This window comes from Bemisia tabaci, chromosome 1 (assembly GCF_918797505.1).
Source record: "Bemisia tabaci chromosome 1, PGI_BMITA_v3".
Taxonomy (NCBI): domain Eukaryota; kingdom Metazoa; phylum Arthropoda; class Insecta; order Hemiptera; family Aleyrodidae; genus Bemisia; species Bemisia tabaci.
This window is the reverse complement of record NC_092793.1, coordinates 61,033,081-61,054,984: the sequence shown is the minus strand read 5'-3', so window position 1 is coordinate 61,054,984 and position 21,904 is coordinate 61,033,081. Positions and strand designations below refer to the sequence as shown.

General features: G+C 41.3%; 1 protein-coding gene across 3 annotated transcripts in view; it reads right to left on the bottom strand.

Annotated features, from left to right (window-relative positions):
• Shaw (Shaker cognate w) overlaps window positions 1–21,904 on the bottom strand; it is a 449,043-nt gene that overhangs the window by 165,265 nt on the left and 261,874 nt on the right. For all 3 annotated transcript variants that reach the window (XM_019049483.2, XM_019049482.2, XM_019049484.2), the window contains exon 4: window positions 17,319–17,436. In XM_019049483.2, the coding sequence (XP_018905028.2) occupies window positions 17,319–17,436 (118 nt within the window). The remainder of the gene's footprint in view (window positions 1–17,318; window positions 17,437–21,904) is intronic.

Below are 21,904 nucleotides of genomic sequence, written 5' to 3'. Positions count from 1 at the left end.
GAAGCAGTTAGCTTCTCAACACTAGCAAAATAAGATCAAATTAATCGATGGATGAATTTGAAGAGACGCAGTATAAGTTGTTTCCTTGACGCAACAAGTGTTTTCCGCAACATACCGCAAAACTGTCAAGGGAACGGTTTTCCTTATTATAGTGATGAATCTATTTTTCAGAATGTTTTTCCCCGATCATGTATCGTTCTGTGAGTGTTATGATAGGAAGCGGCAATACTTAAATATGTAATCAAAGTTCGGTGTAAACTAATCCCGAACTGCGATGAAAGAAAAAACACGTTGGATCTAGAGTCCAGACTCTTGAAAACATTGACAAGAAAAAGGACTCTTGATTCAATCAGATCCTTAGATCTTTGATTTAAGCTTACTTAAATCAAAAGGAAATTCGCTCAAATTAAGAGGCTCGGTTCTTGATGTAAGCTTAAATCTGATCGAATCAAGAGCTTTTTTTCTTGTCGATGTTTTCAAGAGTCTGGACTCTAGATCCAACGTGTTTTTTTCCAGTGTGTGGTACACCGGCGGTATGAAAGTACTCGGGGTTATGAGCCAAGCGGCAACACTTACATATTTAATCGGTTAAAACAATGAACGAAACTAAAAAACAGCGAACCGATTAAATCAACTAAGGCTAAAATCAAATTAAAAACTCAATTCGCTTACGTATCTAATTGCCAGACTAGTTTCGGGAGCTTCAATCGTCTCCCATCTTCAGTGGTTGTTGACTGATTCGGAATTCGTGGTCGCATTGCACGCATGTGGCTGAACTTTGGACTCCAATGCTCGGAACAGGATGTTGTCTAGTCCGTCCAAATCCTCATTTAAAACGTTCGCGCGGTGTTTAAAAATATATAACTTCTCAGCTGTGTTTAGTTGACTGACTTTGGTGACTGATTTGAGTAATTCAGGTTTTAATTCTATGCTGTGTTTTGCCTCCCAAAAATGCTTTGCCACTGCTGATTTTGTTGTTTCTTCGTTTTTTATGTTCCTAGCGTGCTCTTTAGCTCTTGTTTCGATATCTCTTTTCGTTTGTCCGATGTACACTTTCTCGCATCCAGAACAATTTATTTTATAAATTCCCGATTTTTTTAAAACGGGTGTCTCATCTTTTAAATTCCTCATTCCAATATTTCTAAGGTTGTATTTATTTTGCATGTATTTTGCGCGTGCAATGCGACCACGAATTCCGAATCAGTCAACAACCACTGAAGATGGGAGACGATTGAAGCTCCCGAAACTAGTCTGGCAATTAGATACGTAAGCGAATTGAGTTTTTAATTTGATTTTAGCCTTAGTTGATTTAATCGGTGTTCGGTGTAAACTAGTCCCGAACGTGGTTTACCGGCGGGATGAAAGTACTCGGGGTCATGAGCCAAGTGGCAACGCACCGAAGCGAAGGTCGGCTCTTTGCGAGCCACTTCACTCACGTGCTCATCAGAGAGCTCATCTTAAGGAACTCGATACTCGCAGCCCTCTTCTCTCCTCCTAACGACTGTCAATGTGACAGTGTCACGCGGAGATGGGCACGGTAACGGACAGCCACGAGTAGAGCTGCGCCGCGACTCCTACATTCTGTTTATGCCCGACGAGGGGACCTATACGACATACGACGACCAACTCGATAAAACCGCTCAAATGCAGGCAGCCAACGTTCTCCAACGCCGATGACATTTCTCAAAAATTCTCGTCCGCTCTTAACTTCGGCCACCTCATGAGTGCTGCTCTCCGTCACGAGGGAGACATATCATCAGTTGACAGGCTATTCTGCCCCTCGCACATTGAGAAAAAAGTGCGTTTCATCCTGCACGTAAGCTGAGGGAGTAAATGTTAATCCCTACTAGTGTCTACTAAAACTGGCGGGCAAAAATTAATTGCGTTTATTGTACGTTCCTCAAAAAAATAATACATCAAATGCAGAAAAATTCTGTACTTAAAGGAAAACTAACAAGGACAGCGTGGAGGATATACTTTAATAATAATAATAATTCCGTCGCATTGCTAAGGCGCAATGATACAACTATTCGTACTCTCCGGAAAGCGTGAGGTATCACAACACAATTGAAGGCGTTTTCGAAACTGCCGACTTTTCACATCGTGATTCTTGTGTCGCATAAATGGGGTGTTTCCTAAAATTGAGTAGCAAATATTAAACCCTTTTCCAAATAATTCGGTAACTCATAAACGAACTCAATTTATATATGAAATCCGTACAGAGAGGGGAAAATCCATCGCCTCTGCGTGCGCTGCATAGCGGCCCCGAGAACCGATATAAAATGCACGAAGGAAAATATCAAAATCTAAACACTCCGATGTAATCGCACCTCCTATTTTCTTCCGTGATTAAAAAAGTGTTCTCCGTCGGAAAACAATTCTGGTTACTTACAAAATATGGCGAGAGAAACAGCCAGATGAAATAACACGAGAAACGCAGACTAGCGCTAAGCGAGTTTTTGAAAATGTTTGTCCCGGTTCTGCGTGTAGGGTTAGCCGGGGGCAAATAAGTTGGGGGTCTCGGCGAGTTCGCGGCTGGATTACCTCGGCGGTGCCTCCGCGATAAATTTCCATAATTTCAAGGAAAAACTGGCGACAGACGTCCGGCTTGGAGACGCTTCGACCGAATTTTTCTGACTGTCGTCCTCGCTCCTCGAGCGGTGTACATGCAAATGCTCTCGAATAAATAGTTTATTTCCTGGAAAAATAATCAACATCATTGCCGAGTCCCGAGTGCGGGTGTCGCGTCGCTAGGGGTGCGAGGGCCGAGGGGTTCCCGGGCATGGCGGCGGGGCGGCGCGCGGCGGTGGGGGCAGCGGCTCGTGGTTGCCGAGGGTGGAACGAGGGGTCATCAGCTTCAGCTCCTTACTGCGTCTCGTCGATAAGATGCAGAATTTTACGATGAGTCAACTACTTCCGGCGAATAATCCAAGTAATTGCATTTAAGGTGAATTTTCGAGACGAGAGCAAATTCCCATTCCAACTCCAGATATGATTTCCAAGCTCCATGCTGCGAAGTTTGGCAGGAATTCACAGTAAAGGGAAATTAGAGTATTGCGTAAGCCACGAGAAAGTAAGATGAGAGGGGGGGGGGGGTCTTTGTTTTCGTATCCATCTTAATCACACGCAAGGTACATTATACACATGGTATTCTAAACATGACTTGAGTGAAATTAGACAGAGGTTCTTTCTTTATATCTACCTTGAGAGCTTTCTGTTCGTTAGTTCGTTCGACATTTTCTGAAAGTTTTGGTCATTAGTTTTTACATCATTAGAAATCTGCAAGTTTTTGTAATGAAGTTTGACAGGTGAAATGACAAATTTCATAAAATTCTTCTGCAATTTATTATGGTCCTTTTCAAAAATATACAGTTGAATAAAACAGATGACTCTTTATGGATAATACGAAAGATTTAATTTACAGAAAGATTATTACAATACGATTTGTCATTACGTCCCCCCCCCCCTTTTTGTTTGTTTATTGTTTTGAGAATAAACCCGTAGAGTGTTCAAATGTTCCATTTTAAGAAACAACCTGTTTCTAGTGTTGCTTTCCAATTTAGATTTTTCAGTGCTTTTAACTTAAATTTAATGCGTACTCAAAATACAGTTTCGTTTCTGTCACTTTTCTTTTATTCTTGTTCTTTGCCTAACCTCTAATCGTTTCCCTCGACGACATGTCAACCGACGATTCCGAGGCAAGCGATGATGAATGAATCTATAGAAGTCTGAGGAGCTTCACTGTACATTTGTAATTTATATTTAAGACGCTATAAGGGAACTCTAAAGGGGGAACTTTCATGTAAATATTCTTAGGACTTTTTATATCTTAACATGTATTCTTAGGCCTTCGGCCATTATCTGTCCAATAATGGTTCCACCTTTGTAACAAAATTAATAAATAATTCGTTATCTTTAAAAAAAAAAAAAAACCTCTAATCTTTGTGAGAGAATGGTTAACACCCACCGTTTAAATTAGCTCACTATGTCACTGGAAAATTGGAAAATTCATGCTTTCCTCTTCTTCCCGGTTTTTTGTAACAGAAAGGTTTGAATTTCCTTGAATTTTCTTTGCTACTGCCGTGACCTGACCGTGAACGATGCGCAGATGTGATAAACCAATCAGTCGATATCAACATCAAGGTGATAACATGTGGTTATACCAGTTAATCACTCTTAAAGTTTTTTAAAGAAGTTCCATGCTGCATCAGCTTCCATTGATCAGCCTTCCTCCAGCCCTAATCCTCAAAACCTCCAAGCCTCCGACCAAGTCCTCCAATTTTTACTCCAACAGCAAAAGAAAATAGATGAACGTCTTGACCGTCTATTTTCCATGTTAATGGATATCATGTCTAAGTTAGCCACAAAATGACAGCCCTTGCTATTAGAGTTGCCCCGCTCAATGCTAATGGAGCAGTCACACATAAGAATGATATTCGTGCAGACCACCCTAGTGGTAGGGCCGGGGGGGGGGGGGGGGGGCGGTGCAGCTATTGTTATCTCCTCCCATCTTCAACATACTCATGCAAGCTGTACAGTTTCTCGTCTTTTATAGTTTGATGTGCGTAATAATGCGAAATTCACACCTGAAGATGAGCTATTGAACACTCGAAATGGCCATCATGTAATCATACAGGTTAAATATCCATAGTAAGATCTGGATAGTAGTACATAGATCTAGATAGTACTAGATACATCTAGTAGGGTTCTAGATCTGTAAATTCAATGAAATTAGTCTAGTTTTAAATCATGTAGATATATCCGAGAAAATACTTGTAGTAATTACGTTAAGTATACTTAAAAAATGTTTTTTAAAAAAAAAGGGGGGGGGGGAGGATCCTATACGTGGAAGCTGGCGGTTGCAATGGACGATGGTGGTAGATGATAAGCTAAATAACGGCAACCCACGAGAGACCCTATAGTACATCCATCTTTTTCTTCCTTAGTCTATAAGAACCAACCATCTCAACCAATAGGACTGCCCCATACGCCCTATGTCATCTTTGTCTACCGCTTTGTCTGTCGAATTCGAGATCGGCCCGCTGGGTGGAACTGAATGGCGATCCGCTGAATTTGGATAGTGAATTAGGAGGGAAAAATTTGTTACAGATTGCGTTTGTGACTGGAGATTGAGTTGACCGGGCAGAATAGCCCCGGAGAGAAAGCAATTGACCCGATCTTTGGAGCGAGGGTAACATATTGCGGTCACGTTCGGGGAAGGCGAACGAGGAGGGAGAAAGGGATTTTCACAACACGTTCACCAGCTGCAAGCATCGCACGGGGAGTGCGGTGGGGAGTTGTAACGATAATCAATTTACGAGACTCCTCTCAAGGCAGAAAGAACTGTGAGCTATTTTCCCGACTAGATTCACCTTCGAGTAAGCCTGCCTGCCTGCCTCTTTCAGCTCGGGTTTACTCAATTAACTAGCAATATCGCCTAATTATTCCTGACCAACTGGTCTTTGGAAAATTACTCGCAACACTGAAAACCAACTTTGCTTTAACTTCCGCCGGATGCGGTGGCGTGCAGGAAAACATGTCGCCAAGTAAAGGAGGTATGTGCGAAAGTACAGGAGGAATGTGCTAAGGACAGTCGCCAGCTGTGCCCAAGTGCGGACTGGAAGGGTAAAGCAAAATCATCATCCACCGCATGTGCTGAGGTGCAGATTCTGGTGCTCAGCGCGGTTCTATTTTCCTCCGTGTAAGCTTCCTCTCGAAATGTGACTTGTACATTGAGAAGCACAGTAATACGTTCAGCCGGGAGAATAACGAGGAGGCGATTGTATTCAAAATCTCATTGAATATTATTGCTCAAAGTAAGTTCCGCTTTCAGAATAGTGGCAGACGTTTTGACACGTTGCTGAAGTTTTTCAAGTGTTCATATACGGCTACTTATACTTCTCAATAAACTTTATTAACGATGTATTATACATTTTATTGCAATGAGCATAAAAGGTTGGAATAAAAGGGGTGGGAGGTAGGGGGAATCTCCACTGAGAAAGTGTGATTACAGTGTTACTTGCGGGTCGTGTTACTTCTCGAAGTAACCAATGCATGCAATGTGTGTATTGGTATGTATTTATCAGAGTAAATACACGTTGACATGATTTGATAATTTTATTCGAAAGTAAGCTATTCAGTCAATTTCTTTTGACGTCTTCTACTTGAGAACAAAATTCATCCATTTTCAGACACGTAGAAATCATTTATTCCACAAGAGAACACCTTCCTCTTGAACCGTTCTAAAATGTGACCAATTGAACACATATTGAGTATTATTGATTTTAAAACGGGGGGAAAAGTCAACATAATTTGGGTTACAATATAAAATCATCCCTGAAGTCAACATTGAATTTCATCTTCAGGCCGCAGTGAATAGAGCGGGAGTCGAGGAAAACTCCTCACTCGCAGAGAAGAAACACATAAATCGTCGCTCTTCTTACTGGAGGTCGGAACCGCTTTCCGAAATGAGCCCTGTCGTCTATGCGAATCCATTATTTTCGGAGCTCACGTGGGATTGGATTTGCGCTCTTGCTTGAGAAGAGAAGCGACGCGCGACGGAGACCCACGCAATAATTCAAGAGAAACGCATGAATAACTTAATATCGCCTTCGCGACTTGTGATTGCGATCCCTGTGCTGACGCTTACTTTCCGGCCAAACATTAAAGTCACTGTATCTCATGGTCTACCGCAGCCGTGGCCACCAAAGCTCAAGGGAAATACCGCCGTTCTGGGAAGAATGCCGTATGAGCCTTCAAACGTTGCCAAATTTCCTCGGATAAATCGCGAACTTGCAGAAAAATTCGGAAATATTTTTGTTCAGATTGTTTAGAGAATTTTCTTCGTTATTTCATTTAAAAAGCCTAAAAATTTCACAAAAAATATTCGTAACGTTCTTCAAAAAAAAAAAAAAAGAATTTCTCTGAGAGGAACTTGGCAACATTCCAATGCTCATATGGTGTTTTTCCCTGGCGCGGTAGAATACGCGAAATTCTTATTTGCAGCACCAAGTTTTTCACAATAATACCAACATGTCGTCGGCTTCGTGCGTCACGTTGGTGAGATGCCTGCTTTTCAGTTCTAAAACAGTCCACGGAAAAATAAGTTTGATACTTCGATTTGATTGGTGGGCGATGTTTTGGTTTTGTTGGAGGCAAATTATAATGGATGAAACGTTGGCAAAGATTCTGAGACACCGTAACCAAGAAATGCCCTTCCTGCACCCAGCGCTCCAAATGCCAGGCTGTACTGCCTTGTTAAGGAAAAACGCCGCATGTCCCTTTGTCAGTTGCCAAATTTCCTTTGATCAAATACGAATTTTTAAGGAAAACTTGTGAATACTTTCCGTTCAATTTGTTAGAGAATCTTCCATGTAATTAGACCTATATCATATGTAAATTTCGAGAGCAAATATTTATAGCTCTGCTCAAAAATGAACACCCTATTGGAGGAAATTCGGCAACTCTCGGTTGTTCATACGGCGTTTTCCCTTAGCACGGCAGTGTAGACAGCTGAATTCGAGCCTGATTTCGGGTCGCTAATTGGCAGGAGTCTGAGATGCGCACGCAAGAATCGGCAGGATCCAAAGCACAAGGCGTGAAAATTAAGGCATGAGTCGCGAGCGGGGAGCGGGGGAAGGGTCTTTGTTAGCGTCAACGTGCTCAATTATACGGGATGGCGCGGGAACGGCAGGGGGTGAGTTCCCAAAAGTCGACCCGGAAGTTCCCGCGGGAAGGGAACAATGTTTACTAAGCACGGGACAAGACAGGTAGCACCTTCACCGGGTCGCATCCGAGCTGCGGCGCGTCGGTCGTCGCTGTTGCAATTTCCTCGCCACGAGCGGGTCCCTCCGACGAGCGGACTTTCGAGGTACTGTCCGGGATCATGGGGATTGTGGCGGCCGTGGATAAACAAACGCCGCTATTAGTTCACGGCCAGCTGTCGAATAGGGTCAAATTTCTCACGAGGAGGAACCCAGATATGTGGACTGCCTCGTCGAGACGTCTATGTTGGCATGGCTAGCATGTGTCAGAAATGTTTCACTCCTCAACAGTAATATTTTGTACACGGGAAAAAATTGCTTACAATAACACAAGAACTTGAAGTATTCATCGTCGTTTTCGAAAAAAAAAACGCCTGTCCTAAGAATACGTGTCCACCTGCGGGCCGATTATTGAAGTTGATAGACAAAGCTGTAGAGAAGGAAGACAGCATGGATATGGAGAGATCCTATCGATGGAAGCGCGTGGTTGCACTGAAGAAAGGAGGTGGGTAATAAACTAAACTAACGGTAACCCACGAGAGACCCTGTAGTTAGTCTTAGTCCATCGTTTTTTTTTTTCTCAGTCTAAAAGAGCCGCTCATTACAACCAAGAACATCCCTCCATACTCCCTGTGTCTTCTCTGTCTTTCGCTGTGTCGATCAATTTCAATAATCAGCCCGCTGCTTGGTTCTTCATAATTAAATACGGTCTTTATGATGATGATGATGATGATGATGATGATGATGATAAAATAAGTCTTAAAACTTGTGATGAAGCCAAAATTGCTGGTTTTCGCGGTTATATCGTCGATTTGTTACCGTTTCATGCACAAATGCCTGCCTGCGGGCTAATTTTTGAAATTGATAGACAAAGCTCCAGACGAGGAAGACATAGGGAGTATAGGACGACCCTATTGGTTGAAATGCGGGTGCTTCCTATGGATCAGGGGAGAAAATTAGGGACTAACTAAATGATCTCTCGTGGGTTACCGTTAGTTAGACTCTTACCCACCTCCTTTGTCCATTGCAACCACCCGCTTCCACCGATAGGATTCCTCTAAAGCCCTATTTGTCTTCTTTGTCTATCGCCTTGTCTGTTAATTTCAATGATTGGCCCGCTGAAGCTTTCGCACTCTCGGAGGAGGCTGTCGTCAGTCCTCGACAAAAAACAAAAAACAAATCGCACAGAAATGTAAGCTGCATCAGTCGGATTACACACCCTTCTTTCTGTTCCGTTCTACGGATCACCGAGACTAGCGGCAAAGGAACCGCGTAAGTCCGACGAGATACTCGTGTAGATAGGCCGTTTCTGCCGGGTGCGGCCGCATTCCGCTTCACGTCGCAACGCTGTCGGAGAATTTCCGCGGGTTTAGTGGTATAGCATGGCAGAAATTAATTATCTTCTTCTATGAACGCGACCAGAGGGCAAGGGTCGCGGGAGTGGCGAGGGGGAGGGCGGGCAAAGCGCGGGAACGTGCGACTTGTTTCGAGTGACATTTTAACACGCTCGGATTCAAAATTAAGAGAACCTCAGCGTTGACACTGACGCATGGCCCGCATTGCCGATTGCCCTCGGAAATATATTCGGACTCCTATTCGGTCGATCCCGAAATCTCAGGGGTTTCCGCGGAAGTTACAACTCGGCGCATAACTCTGGCGGAGTCGTGCACGCAATTCGTGTTGCGACACCGAGCTGCTAACGCTGGATTTCCTTATTCAGCCTTCCGTGAGGATTAAACTCGAGGCGAATCGGGTCGAATGGCAGCGAGGCTCCTTCCCTGGTTCCCATTACTCATATGGTTCAGACGACCAACGGGAGCTTGGAATAAGAATGAATAGACATAGACATATACATAGACGTGAACAGAGCATGAATAGTGTATTCCGCCCTGATCTAGCAGGCGGATATAAAACCTTGAAGCATGCAAGACAGGTGTTCTGTGGAGTGGTGATTTTACGGCAGAAAGGCGTGTGATATTGTTTGTTTTAGTGTACAGCGTTTTGGCATTTTGATACTTTTTTAAAAATAAGGATTCAAAACTATCCAAGCTTGATAAAATAAGGAACTGGGCTGATGAAAACTTTCCCCCTTCTAACATCGTCATCTCGTCACCTTCCGGCCAACACTGGCAAAAAACACCTTGTATCTAGAGTTCAGACTCTTAAGAACATCGACAAGAAAAAGTACTCTTGATTCAATCAAAATCTAGCTTAAATCAAGAACCAAGCCGCTTAATTTAAGCGGATTTCGTTTCGATTCAAGGAAAAATCCGATTGAATCAAGAGTATTTTTTCTTGTCAATGTTTTCAAGAGTCTGGACTCTAGATCCAACGTGTTTTTTTTTTCCAGTGAAAGTATCGCAAGCACCTTTACCGAAATTGAGTTACGAATAATTTCGATGACGAATAATGACGAGATGCATGTACACACGAAAATAATATTTTTTAGAGCAAAACTGTAGAAACGTGAATAAAAATCGATTTAAGTTGATGTACTTGCGTATCGTAAGTGCCACTAAGGAGAGGAGTATCACGAGCGCCGAGTATTTGTCAACCGCTCACCTTCCTGACAGTTTACAATTTTCGTTATTACAGTGCAAAGACATTATGATAACTTATAGACGATAGGTAGCAGGAACGCGCGGTGACTCATTTTCCCGTATTCACGCGTCGAACAGTGCGGCATCCTTATAGACGATGTGAACAAAAATCGGTGAAAGACGCTTAACTTTACATAATGAAGATAGTGGCACCGACATAGGAAAACTGTTTGGCAGTATCAAAGTAAAACAATCGAGGCCAGAAAATGTTATATCTCAGGATATTTTGCGTAATTTTCGAGAGAAGTTCATTTGAAGTTGGCAACCTCAAATCAGCCCTACGTTAACAATGTAAAAGCAACGTGAAACACCCAAACTTTAACTTCAAATATCTCTGATAGTCGCAAAAATTTGCAAGATCTTTTTGGTAGAATTGATGTCGGATATCTGAAGATTCAGAAAATGTCAACCACCCAGAGCATTTGGCGTTTCAAGCGAGAAATCTTCATTTGAAATTTACTTCTTTTTCCCGTGTATTTCTTATGGACCGGTGATTCTCGACCCATTTCCCGCTCAATTTCTACCCACATTTGAAGTAGTTTTCAGCGAAAAATTTGAAAAAGAAATATCTTTAAGATGACCAACTCCAAGAAAAAAATATTTCGATGTCGAGTTGTGAATTTTTTATTTTTGTCCACAGAGGGCCGCACTGTGCGTCGGGGCGACGGGGCTCCACTCGCATGTAAACAAACAAGCCTTCCATCGACAAAGAGTGCCCCAAGAAATTCGAGGCCTGTAAAATCAATATGATTATGGCCAGGAGAAATGTCCCCTTCCAAGAAGCCCTCAAAATTAAGGACACAGTCGACCCTAGATACTCCCTCAATAAATACTCTGTCAGATGATTCAGTAAAATTCTTGATCCACAGACCTATGGAGCTACGCAAACTACTCGGTGCTTCTCCTTCCCCTGCCAGTGATCTGAGAACTAAAGATCATCCTCCTCCCTTTAGTTACCAAATATCTGCCAAAACTGGAAAATTGGTCAGCGGAACTCTTCTTTTTTTGTGTGCAAAAGTTATGTTTTTGATATTATTATTATTATTATTATTTTTTTTTTTTTTTTTTTTTTGGTTTAAAAGTTTATCTCGAGTGTTGAATTCCCTGCAAAAGCTAAGCATTTGCTTTACGTAACCTTTTTTTGTTTTTTTGCAAAAGTTTAGTGAAAAATGTGCTCTGCGGAACCTTTCAAATGCTTTAGGCTAAACTTAAAAAAGTTCCTTTCTTTTAGTCTTCTTGTGACCTTGTGTGCTTTTTCAATTGCAAAAGTTTACGCGTGAAAGTGAAAAAAAATTTGCTGCTTTGGATTTTCTCGTATTTGTCTTCAAGTAGACTCTTCAAGGTTTGTACTTGTATTGCGTTTTTTGTATTTTTGTATGTTTCTTTTAATAGGTTTTTGAACTTTTAGAATCGCATAGCAATGGAGAACTTTGTCTGTCAATTAAGTCGATCCAGTACATTTTAAAGTATACTTACAAAAGTAGTAATCAAGCACCATTCACAATTAAAAATAAATTTGATGAGATTTTAAGGTATGAGACAGGAAGATACATTCGCAGTTCTGAAGCTGCCTTGAGAATTTTTGGGTTTGAAATTTATACAAATTATTATCCTATCACTCATTTGACAGCTCATTTCGAAAACGGCCAAAGGGTTACTTTTGATCCAGAATCATCAACTGAAAAATAAATTCAACCAAAACATTCTACACTCATTGCTTTTTTGACTTATGTAACATGGACGAATTTGCGAAGAATTTTTATTACTTTGAAGTTCCTCAACATTACACTTGGCAGCCTCGGACAAACAGTTGGCAAAGGAGAATTAAAGGCAAAAAAATAGTCATTTGAAGGTGTTGTAAAATCGTATTAACCGAATCCGAAAGCACCAGCACAGCTAAAATTTCAAAAATTAAAATAAAGGACGGAACGGAAAAACGACAATTTTATGGAGAATTTACCGACGAGAAATCAACTGTGAGTACTTATAACTCTTAAGCATAATTTTCTGAGCACAACTCTGCTTCATCGATTGGTATGGAAGAGTTTTTCGAAGAAGAACAACCTGATGATATAATATTGGGTGCTTTCTGCCGTGGTAGTCTTTACCAAGGCAAATGCCGGTTTCCGTTACTACATTTGTCAAATCGATTACATCCACAAGCACGGATATGAAGTCACAATTTCCAAAAGATTGTCAATGACTCAAAAATTCCAGCGCACTGAAGAAAAAGCACTTCATACAGCTCGGCCAAAAAATTTCTCTGAGAACGTTCTCCATGACCTAGCAGAAGTTTCTTCCCTAAAGGTATTGACTGTTTCCTAGAACTAATGATTTGCACGGATGCACAATTTTACGCCCTTTGCAAAAGGTACTTTGACATTTTCCTGTAAAATCGACGGTCTAAAAGAAAAATGAGAAGAAAGATCGCTGAACGTAAGAATTTTTGCCGCGGCTTCATTTGAAACCCATAGTTTTATCCCCAAGCAATTGTTTCGTAACATGGTTGTAGTAAGCGAATAAGAAATTTTACGCCCTTCAAAAAAGGTCCTATGAAATTTTCCTCTAATTTCGACCGTTCAAAAGTGAAATAAATAAAAAAAAAAAAAAAAAAAAAGGTGGCAGATCGTAAGAATTTATGCCTCGGCTTCATTTCTTATGCCTCGGCATAAGAAAAGCTTTCCTTCGACCCCTAAGAAATTTTTCACCGTGTATGACAAAAGACATTTCTCTTTTAACGAACGCAGAGTGATGCAATGAAGGGTTGCCCCACTTTAAGAAGGGGCCATGCCTTCTCCTTGAAACCCCCAGATGATTTAAAGAAAATTTATGATGCAAACAATTTTAAAGCGAAATTAAAAGAGTAACTAATTAACGACGAGTACTATGAAATTAATGAGTACACGCAGGATTGAGTCTTTGTTTGACCTACGACTATGCGATTTAATTATTTTTTTTACTTGATAAATGTATTTAAATATTAATGTATGACTTGACATATTTGTATTAGCCTTTTTGTGCAGAAACAAACGAATAAATAAATCTAAATGCAAAACGCAGAGCTCAGCGAGAACAGCAGAAATTATGTGCGATTCCAAGGAAACAAAAACAAACCAGGTGGAAGGTGACAGGTGCGTTATATCCAATTACCCAGCTTCTTACTTATTCCCAGAGAGAGAGGGGGGTGAAAGAGAGGGGGGAGAGAGAGAGAGAGAGAGAGAGAGAGAGAGAATATTACAGAATTTGGGCAACACTGGGGAGTGTGAAAAAGGTGACACATGAGTGTAGTAGATGATGTTAACATTGAAAATGCGATTATTTCTTTCTGCAATTCTGCAACCGTGTCCGATTAAGCGATGATAATAGCCCTCTTTACATTGTTTTGCGTAGGAAATGCGACGATTAATCAAGCTCTCCCCTTGTTGTCAGATTGGAAGATGGAACTTACCTACCCAACCTCGCTCAGAACGAAGACTGACCTAATAAATCACCCACATCAATCAGGTGGGTCTATGCCGCACCACCGAATTGGGCAGTGGAAGTGATGAACCCTTCATTTCATTCGCCATACCGTTAATGATACCTATTATGTGACAAAAATTTGCGGGCAAATGGGCCGTAGTTCCATCAATAAAACGTTTGTCTCGTCACTACTTCCGCTGTACATATGTATAATTAAATTTTTAAGTGTGTTTTATTCTCTGTGTCTTTTTTTTAAAGCTTGGTTTAATTTTTTTTGGCTGAAGATGCGGGAGCTATTTAGCCCTGAAACGTCCCGATTTTAATTCATGATTTTTTTTAACCTTAGCCCTGTATTTTGTGTTCATTGTATATTAGGCAAATAGACCTTAGTTCCATCAATCCGCCGTTTGTCTGGTTGCTTCTTCCCCCGTATAAATGTATAATTACACTTTTAGGTGTATTTTTCTTTGTGTGTGTTTTTATAGCTCGGTTTTACTTTTCCTCGGCCGATGATTTTTCTATTTGGCCCCGAAATGTAGCAATTTTAATTCATATGTTTTTTATAGCCTGGACCCTGTATTTTATGTGAATTGTGTAATTACAAATATGAACTTCATCATTCTGACTCCAAAATTTAGATGACATTGCGTACGACAGCTTTTTGAGGGCTTGAGAAGTGTGACTTTGAGCTAAGCATTGCCGTGTTTAAAAGAAACGCTGATTGCAGAAAGGGTATTTCTTAGTGGCGATGTCTCAAAATCTCCGCTGACGTTTAATCCATTTTCATTATAATGTGTGTGATTCATTGAAACTTAAACCGAGTATTCTTTAGGATTTTACAACGCTGAATACAGCAAATTTCAGAAAATCCACCGAAAAGTTTCCTCTCTAAAACATACAGTAGAGGTGAAGATTCTGAAACATCGTAACTGAGAAATGATTTTTCTGCACCCAACGCCTCCACTGCGTCCAAGTGTGCAACTGCTGTTCAAACGAAATTTTCGATATTTTAGATCCCGGATCTCCTTTGTAATATATTCCTTTGGAAACTACAAAAGTATTTTTCACGTCATTTTATGTTAACTAATATTACAGACTGATGCTGAATTTACCTGCCTCCGTCGCTGGAGGCGGGGGCGAATAAGAATAGCAGGCTCTTACTTTTAAAAGCATGCATGGGGATGGAGGCAAAAAATGTTAAGAGTCTTCCATAAAAAAATGTAATCCAGTTCAATTACGATCTTTATCGAAACGAAAATGGCCCAACTCGTGAATGGTAAGAGCGCTATTTCTGACTTCAACGGTTATGCTGTGCCTGTAGCAAACCATTCTTTGTTGAAGATTGCAGTATCAGTGGCGTGGCATGCTTTGGGATAAATTGATTGATCTGCTATTTGAACCTATGGGAAAGCATCAATATACACGATGTTTGCAATGCACACCTTAGAAATAGTTGGTCGCATCTGTTTGAAAATTTTACTGCATTTTATCGGCAGCACTAAGAAAATTCAGAGACAATTTCGGACAGCTCCGTTGAGTAGTTTCTCTGTAAAAAGATAACATGGCGGTGGAAATTTTGAATTTTGATACTTTGGCCGAAAGGTGACCTTCCTAAAGTGCTGTACTATACAACACGGAGAAACCTCTATGGCCTTATAAACCAATTAGTGGTTCATAAGGAGCACCACTAATAGTCGTAAATGAACAAATGATTCTTGGTCTATGAACCATGCTAAGGTATCTCGTACCATCACTTAGGTATACATATATGTGCTAGTATTATACCGGGTGATCTAGACCACCCGTCCACTATCTCTATCCGGAGAACCATTGAAAATCGAGTTTTGAGGGCCAGGCCCCCCACAAGGGTGGGGATACTGTGTCCATAGTAGGTACCAGGGCCCGGGCCTTTGACCCAGTATCTCCACCCTTATGGCGGGCCTGGCCCTAAAAAACTCGATTTTAAGTGGTTCTCTAGATGGAGATAGTGGACAGGTCGTCTGGATCACCCGGTAAGTTGCCTTTGCTACTAATAGTGGTGTTCCATATGAACCACTAATTGGTTTATAAGCCATAGTTTTTTCTCACTGAAATCCTTGTTCCATCTAAATCACTATTCGGATCGGTTGAGAGTTCAAGAGAAGAATCTGTTTGAATATGCTTGAGGGACGGGAAGGAGACAATAAGAGCCAAACAGAGAGAATAGTTGTGAGAGGAGTAAACACAACCTCGTGAAATAAGCGTGTCAAGCACTGAACCGAGTGCGATAGCTCCAATCAAAGTGGGAATGGATTAATCCCGATAACATGACGCACAAGGTGCACGCTCCACGGTGGATCGAGTCAATAGCCGAAGTCGGACAAACTTTGGAAACTTTAAACGCTTACGACTCCATTTATACAACACTTCGAGGTTCTAAAAGCGGTTCCATTAGTTTCGTCGTAAAATTTTCTGCAGGTAGCTCCCCTGAAATTTAAGGTGTGACTTAATAAACATCAAAATTTGCTGTTTTAGTCAAAAATTAAATATCCTACCTCTATGATCGACTCGATCCACTATGCGCCTCCGCCAATTTTCAACGATGCTGCTCGTTTAAACGAAAGGGTAGCATTTTTTATACTAATTTTCAATCCCAATGGGACCTTGTGAGTCGTGTTGACTCAAGGGTCTAGAAGCATACACTTTTGGTTGAAATGTTGATTCTGAATGCACGTTGAAAGGAAAAATATACTATTCCAAGAGTTAAAAACGTTAAAGTTTCTAAAAATCTTAAATGAAAAATGGAAAATAACTGATTGGCTCCATGACGTCACACCCTTCTAAAACGGATGCTTTACAACTTACTTTATTAAGTGACGAAAACGAACGCTCTGTGATAAATTGGGCACACTTAGAGGACATGGTCTGATATTTCTCATTTTATCAATAATTAACACAGAAAAAAAGTATCACAATCCCAACTATATTCCTGGCTGATTTTGGCGGTAGATATAAGAATAGCTGCACTAGTCAGAGGTACGGTTGAGTCTCCCGAAAGTGTCTGCCACGATTTACGACAAAAAAACCATAAATGAGAGGTTGCAAGAAAAAGACGGAGAGGAGAGAGGGAAAAACTCCCTGTTTTATCATTTCCTCGGTGGCAAATTCACGTTTTTGGACGTCATATTCAAAATACATGACAACGTGCCGTCTCTTTGGTACCCCTTGCTCCATCACAGGATTCCCTCGGTACATTCCAGCCTTGTAACGTGTGTTTACACGCCCCTCCCCTCCCGCAGGTGATTTAAGCAACCCCTCGCTACTGTTATCAGTGGCGGCTTATGAGAGATTCCGGAGTGTGACGGTAATGCGTGGAAAAATATGAGGAAAGCGAGTCACGCCACACTCGAGTCAAGATTATCGACAAGCGCTCCCGCGGGCAGCCACGATGTCACATTTCTCAGGGTCACGTCGCCACAAAACATCCAAGCAAGTTTGAAAATTGAAAACTCACCTGCGTGTAGGTCATCCAGCAACAAGGCTCGACTTGGTTCGAATCTAAGCCCCAGAACTCTAACTCCTCCTCAAACAAAGGCCCGCACACATCCGTCGGGTAGTGCAATTTCCCCGTTCTGAAAACAGAATGCGAGAAAAGGATGAGTTTCAGTCATTCTCAGGACAAGCTTCCAAGGATTTTTAACGTAAAAAAGGGCCAAAAAAGGAAGCGAATAAAGATTATGTTTGAGCAAGATTAAGGTGAGAATGAGATTGTAACCAGGGAGGAAATTACAATCTCGGGGTATTAAAGAAATTGTATGCTAACGTAAAAATTTCCCTCTACGGCGGGAAAACTTACGATCCAAGTGCTGAAGAAAATTAGGAGCCGAATTCTCAGGAAATTTACAAGGAAAATAGACTGATTTAGTGACTACGTCATTTGATATATAATATCGAACACTTGGTTCAAACAAAAACAAAAAAAATATGACCTAACATACCCTCAAGTACAAATTCCAAGAAATTCTTTATGAATTAATGGTGTTAAATTATTATAATTTAGTCGTTACAATCAGGGGCAAGATTAGGCGTTTATTTACGATTGACGAATGCCGTAGCCATTAAGTCAGTCGATTTATTCTTGCGGCCCGATTGTTGAAACTTTATCTGGCTGTGTCGGCAAGATAAGACAAGACATAGCCCTATCTGCGCCGCGTAATGTATCGATTTTTGATTCTTGTCGTGCCGACATAAATTTCAACTGTCAGGCTGCAGGTCCTCCCTGAAATTGAGATTTTTTGCCAGGTATCCTGCGATGGATTCTCCATTAAAAATTCTTCCATTTAAAAAAAAAAAAAATTCCATAAAGAGGATTCTTGTTAAAGCTCACTGTCGATCTTGAACGTTAAGTCGCTAACGGAATAATGATATTTGATTTCCTCCGTTAGAGGCCAGTCATAGTTCAGCATCATCAATCAACTGAGGTTATAGGAAAAACGCGCGTTGAGCACGGCGCAGAGATACAACTATTCGTACTCGATGGATGTCCTTGTTGCGTCTGAAAAATTGAAGGCGCGAAGGCACGAAGCGCAAACTCGTAATGCTCCGCTCTATGCTTCCAGTACGGTATGTCGCACGGATTCGGGAGAAACGTTGACAAACGAGGCCCGAATACGTCTCTGCTAGTCCTATCCTGGGTGAAAAGGAAACTCGATGTATTTATTTTCTTTCATTTGACTTTGATTCCTTATCTTAAGAATTGTTTGTAAACCTACATCCACACTGGAAAAAAAAAAAAACACATTGGATCAAAAGTCCAGACTCTTGAAAACATTGACAAGAAAAAGGACTCTTGATTCAATCAGATTTACCGGCCCTAATACAACCTGCGGGACACGTGTCTTTAGCAAGCCTAGGTCAATGGACATCTAGACAAGGTATGAATGCAAGCACAACGCTATACATTTTTTCTCCACAAATTTCCGCAAGAAAAATGAATCACAAAAAGGAAAGTCTTAAAATCAATTCTGGAACAAAATATGAGCGTTTTTTATTAACATTGGTTCAATGGCAAAAATACGCGGCAGAACACTAATACTGCCGTCCAAAGTATGAGAGCCGTATCTTTATTTAACATTTCCTCAATTGTTTCTTCTAGGAAAATTCTATACTACAAAAAACAAACACATATACATCCGTATTTTCGAGTCAACTCCGGCATACCGTTAGGAACTCGAAATGAAAAAATGGAGCCTGGTTCTTGGGATTTCTTGTAATAGAGCAGTATGTGTGGAAGAGAAATATAAAATTTGGAGTGGAGTTAGGGCGTTTTTCCTGCGGAGGGTAGAACATTGTTCCGTGCGTGAGAGCTCTCAGCAGTGGATATCTGTAGAATGGTCATTTTCAAAGGTTCATTTTTCGGCGACGGAATCCATACATTGTGAGACCCGTTGCGTGGTTACCCGAAGAACTCTAGAATAAGAGTGCTCTTAAGGTGATTCGATGGGCGTCATATTTTGTGTCAGAACGGCATGCGATAAGTCGCATCAATTGGTTCCATTTTGTCAGCTACTCGTCATTTTTCTCCAATTTTGAGATCACAATACTGTTGTCAGGAGACTAAAGCACTCACTTACCAATTTTAACAAAGAAATTCGACGTAATAAAGGCGTGGTTTTATTAGAGAGAAAACATCGCATTCGATACTGATATCGGAACTGCACTCGAATGAGATATTTTCTCTCTAAGAAAACCACGCCTTCATTGCGTTGAATTTCATCGTTAAAATTGGTAAGTGAGTGCTTTAGTCTCCTAACAACAGAATTGCTATCTCAAAATTGGAGAAAAGTGACGAGTAGCTGAAAAAATGGAACCAACTGATGAGGCATGCCGCTCTGACACAAAATATGGCGTCCATCGAATCACCTTAAGGATTTGGAGGCCCGTAGGTGAGTGAAGATGCTGGGTTTCAGCATGAGCCCAACAACTCTCATGTGTGCTCGGCGCGGCAGGCGGCGGAAGCGGGTAAAAGTTGAGCGAGTTGGAAAGCAATTGCCCTAATAGCACGTTCGGCGTTGGGCCTGGGATTCGGATCGGGCCGAGCGGCTGTAGGATGGAGACGCGGGCGCAGAACTCGGCACTGGCAAACGTTAGCGTACTCTTAATAGGGTCGTTAATTCTGCCTCTTACACTCCGCACCACCCGAGAAACTCCCATCAAAGGCAGACGCTGCGTTGCGAGTTCTGCCGTGATAGCCAAGAGAGTAGTAACTGTCAAACACTGGGAAAAAAAACACATTGGATCTAGAGTCCAGACTCTTGAAAACATTGACAAGAAAAAATACTCTTGAATCGGATTTTTGCTTGAATCAAAACGAAATCCGCTTAAATTAAGAGGCTTGGTTCTTGATTTAAGCTAGATTCTGATTGAATCAAGATTATTTTTTCTTGTCAATGTTTTCAAGAGTCTGGACTCTAGATCCAATGTGGTTTTTTTCTAATGTGGGAGGGGTTTTATGCTTCCTTTACCGGATCCTCCGACACGGGAAAAAAACTAGCGCTGAGCCCGCAAACTTTAGGTAAAAAAGCGCTAACCACCGGTGGCAGGGCTAGACCTTAAAGCTGTAGGGCTCGGTGCTACTGACTTAATCAACATACTGGGCTTCGAAAAATTCGGTTTATTTTGCCATCCACCGCGGTAGTGACACCCGTGGGTTTTCCCACCCTTGTTTTATCCGTTAAGTAAATATTGTAAACGTGTATCTCACTAATTGATAAAAGCAAGATGGAAGAAACCATAGGTGTCACCACCGCGGTATCGTCCGGAGTGGAAAATAGGTTGCTCAGTATAAGATGAAGCGCTTTCGGAGGCGCGTCACTCAATCCACCGTCCCCTAAGATGCGCTTTGAGTCAGCTGAGTTGATGTAGGATCGCAACAAGTTCGGTAATTTCAACTTGAAAAATTTAGAATCATGAAACAGTCTCTTGATCGGAGGAGTTCAAAAGTGTTGAAGCAAAAACCACTTCTTCAACAGGTGTGAGTTTAAGTACCTTACTAAGCTGTATGAAAAGCTGGGCAAATGGTTTGAAGGCCAAGCACGCTACGACTCATTGGACTGGACTGGACGGTTACGCAATTGAGGAAAATTTTGCCATTGAAAAAATGAGAGAACAAATCCTCAATAAAAAGGTCAGCGGACAAAGGTGTACAATGTGTGCACAGCAATAAATCCTGTGAATGAACACACGAATTCCGTGGATAAAAATTGACTCCTAAATCAGCGATTCATTTGGTATAATGACAGATATGTTCGATTTTCGGGCGTGGAAATTCCTCCGTTCCAGTTTTAAATCTCTACTTTAAGCGGCGCAAAAAACAAGCTACGACTTGGGAAAAACTGCCACAGTATTTTCTAAAAAATTTTCTGTGGTCGAAGAATGCAAGAAATCTATACCGATTTCAATAACACCATCACAATAATCGAACCACAGCAATGGCGTCATCTCGTCGTCCCTCCGACACACAATAGATCGAGTCAGTTACAGAGATCGGACATGAAATTTTCGACGAAACTGTAAATTTAGATACATATTTCGTCACATTTTAAAATTCAAGAGATGCTTCTCATAAACAATTTTACGAGGAAACCAATGGAACCACTTTTAGAACCTCAAATGTTGGTGTAAACGGAGTTGTAAGCTTTTACAGTTTCCAAATTTTGTCCGACGTCTCCTATTGACTCGATCCACTGTGCGACGTTAGGGCGTATCTCAATTTCCACTTGAGCCGCGTTTTGCATGTAAATCCATGCTTTCTGCAGCTCACATGGAAATCGAGATACACCCTTACCGCGGAGGGACGACGATTTGAGTGTGGAAATTTCTTATTACGAGTCAATGAAGATTCCCTTAGCTGAACATGAAAAAAAACTTGTTTTACACTTACTATTCACGTAAGTGAATTGTGTCGCAATGTGCGAGTAGCTTACTAAGTCCAACTTCTAATTTTGTGGTTCCTTTCAAGCATCAAAAAACTTCGAACGCAATTTTCAGCTAATTACCCTGTACCGTATACCGATAGGGAAGGAATGTACATTTCCACGC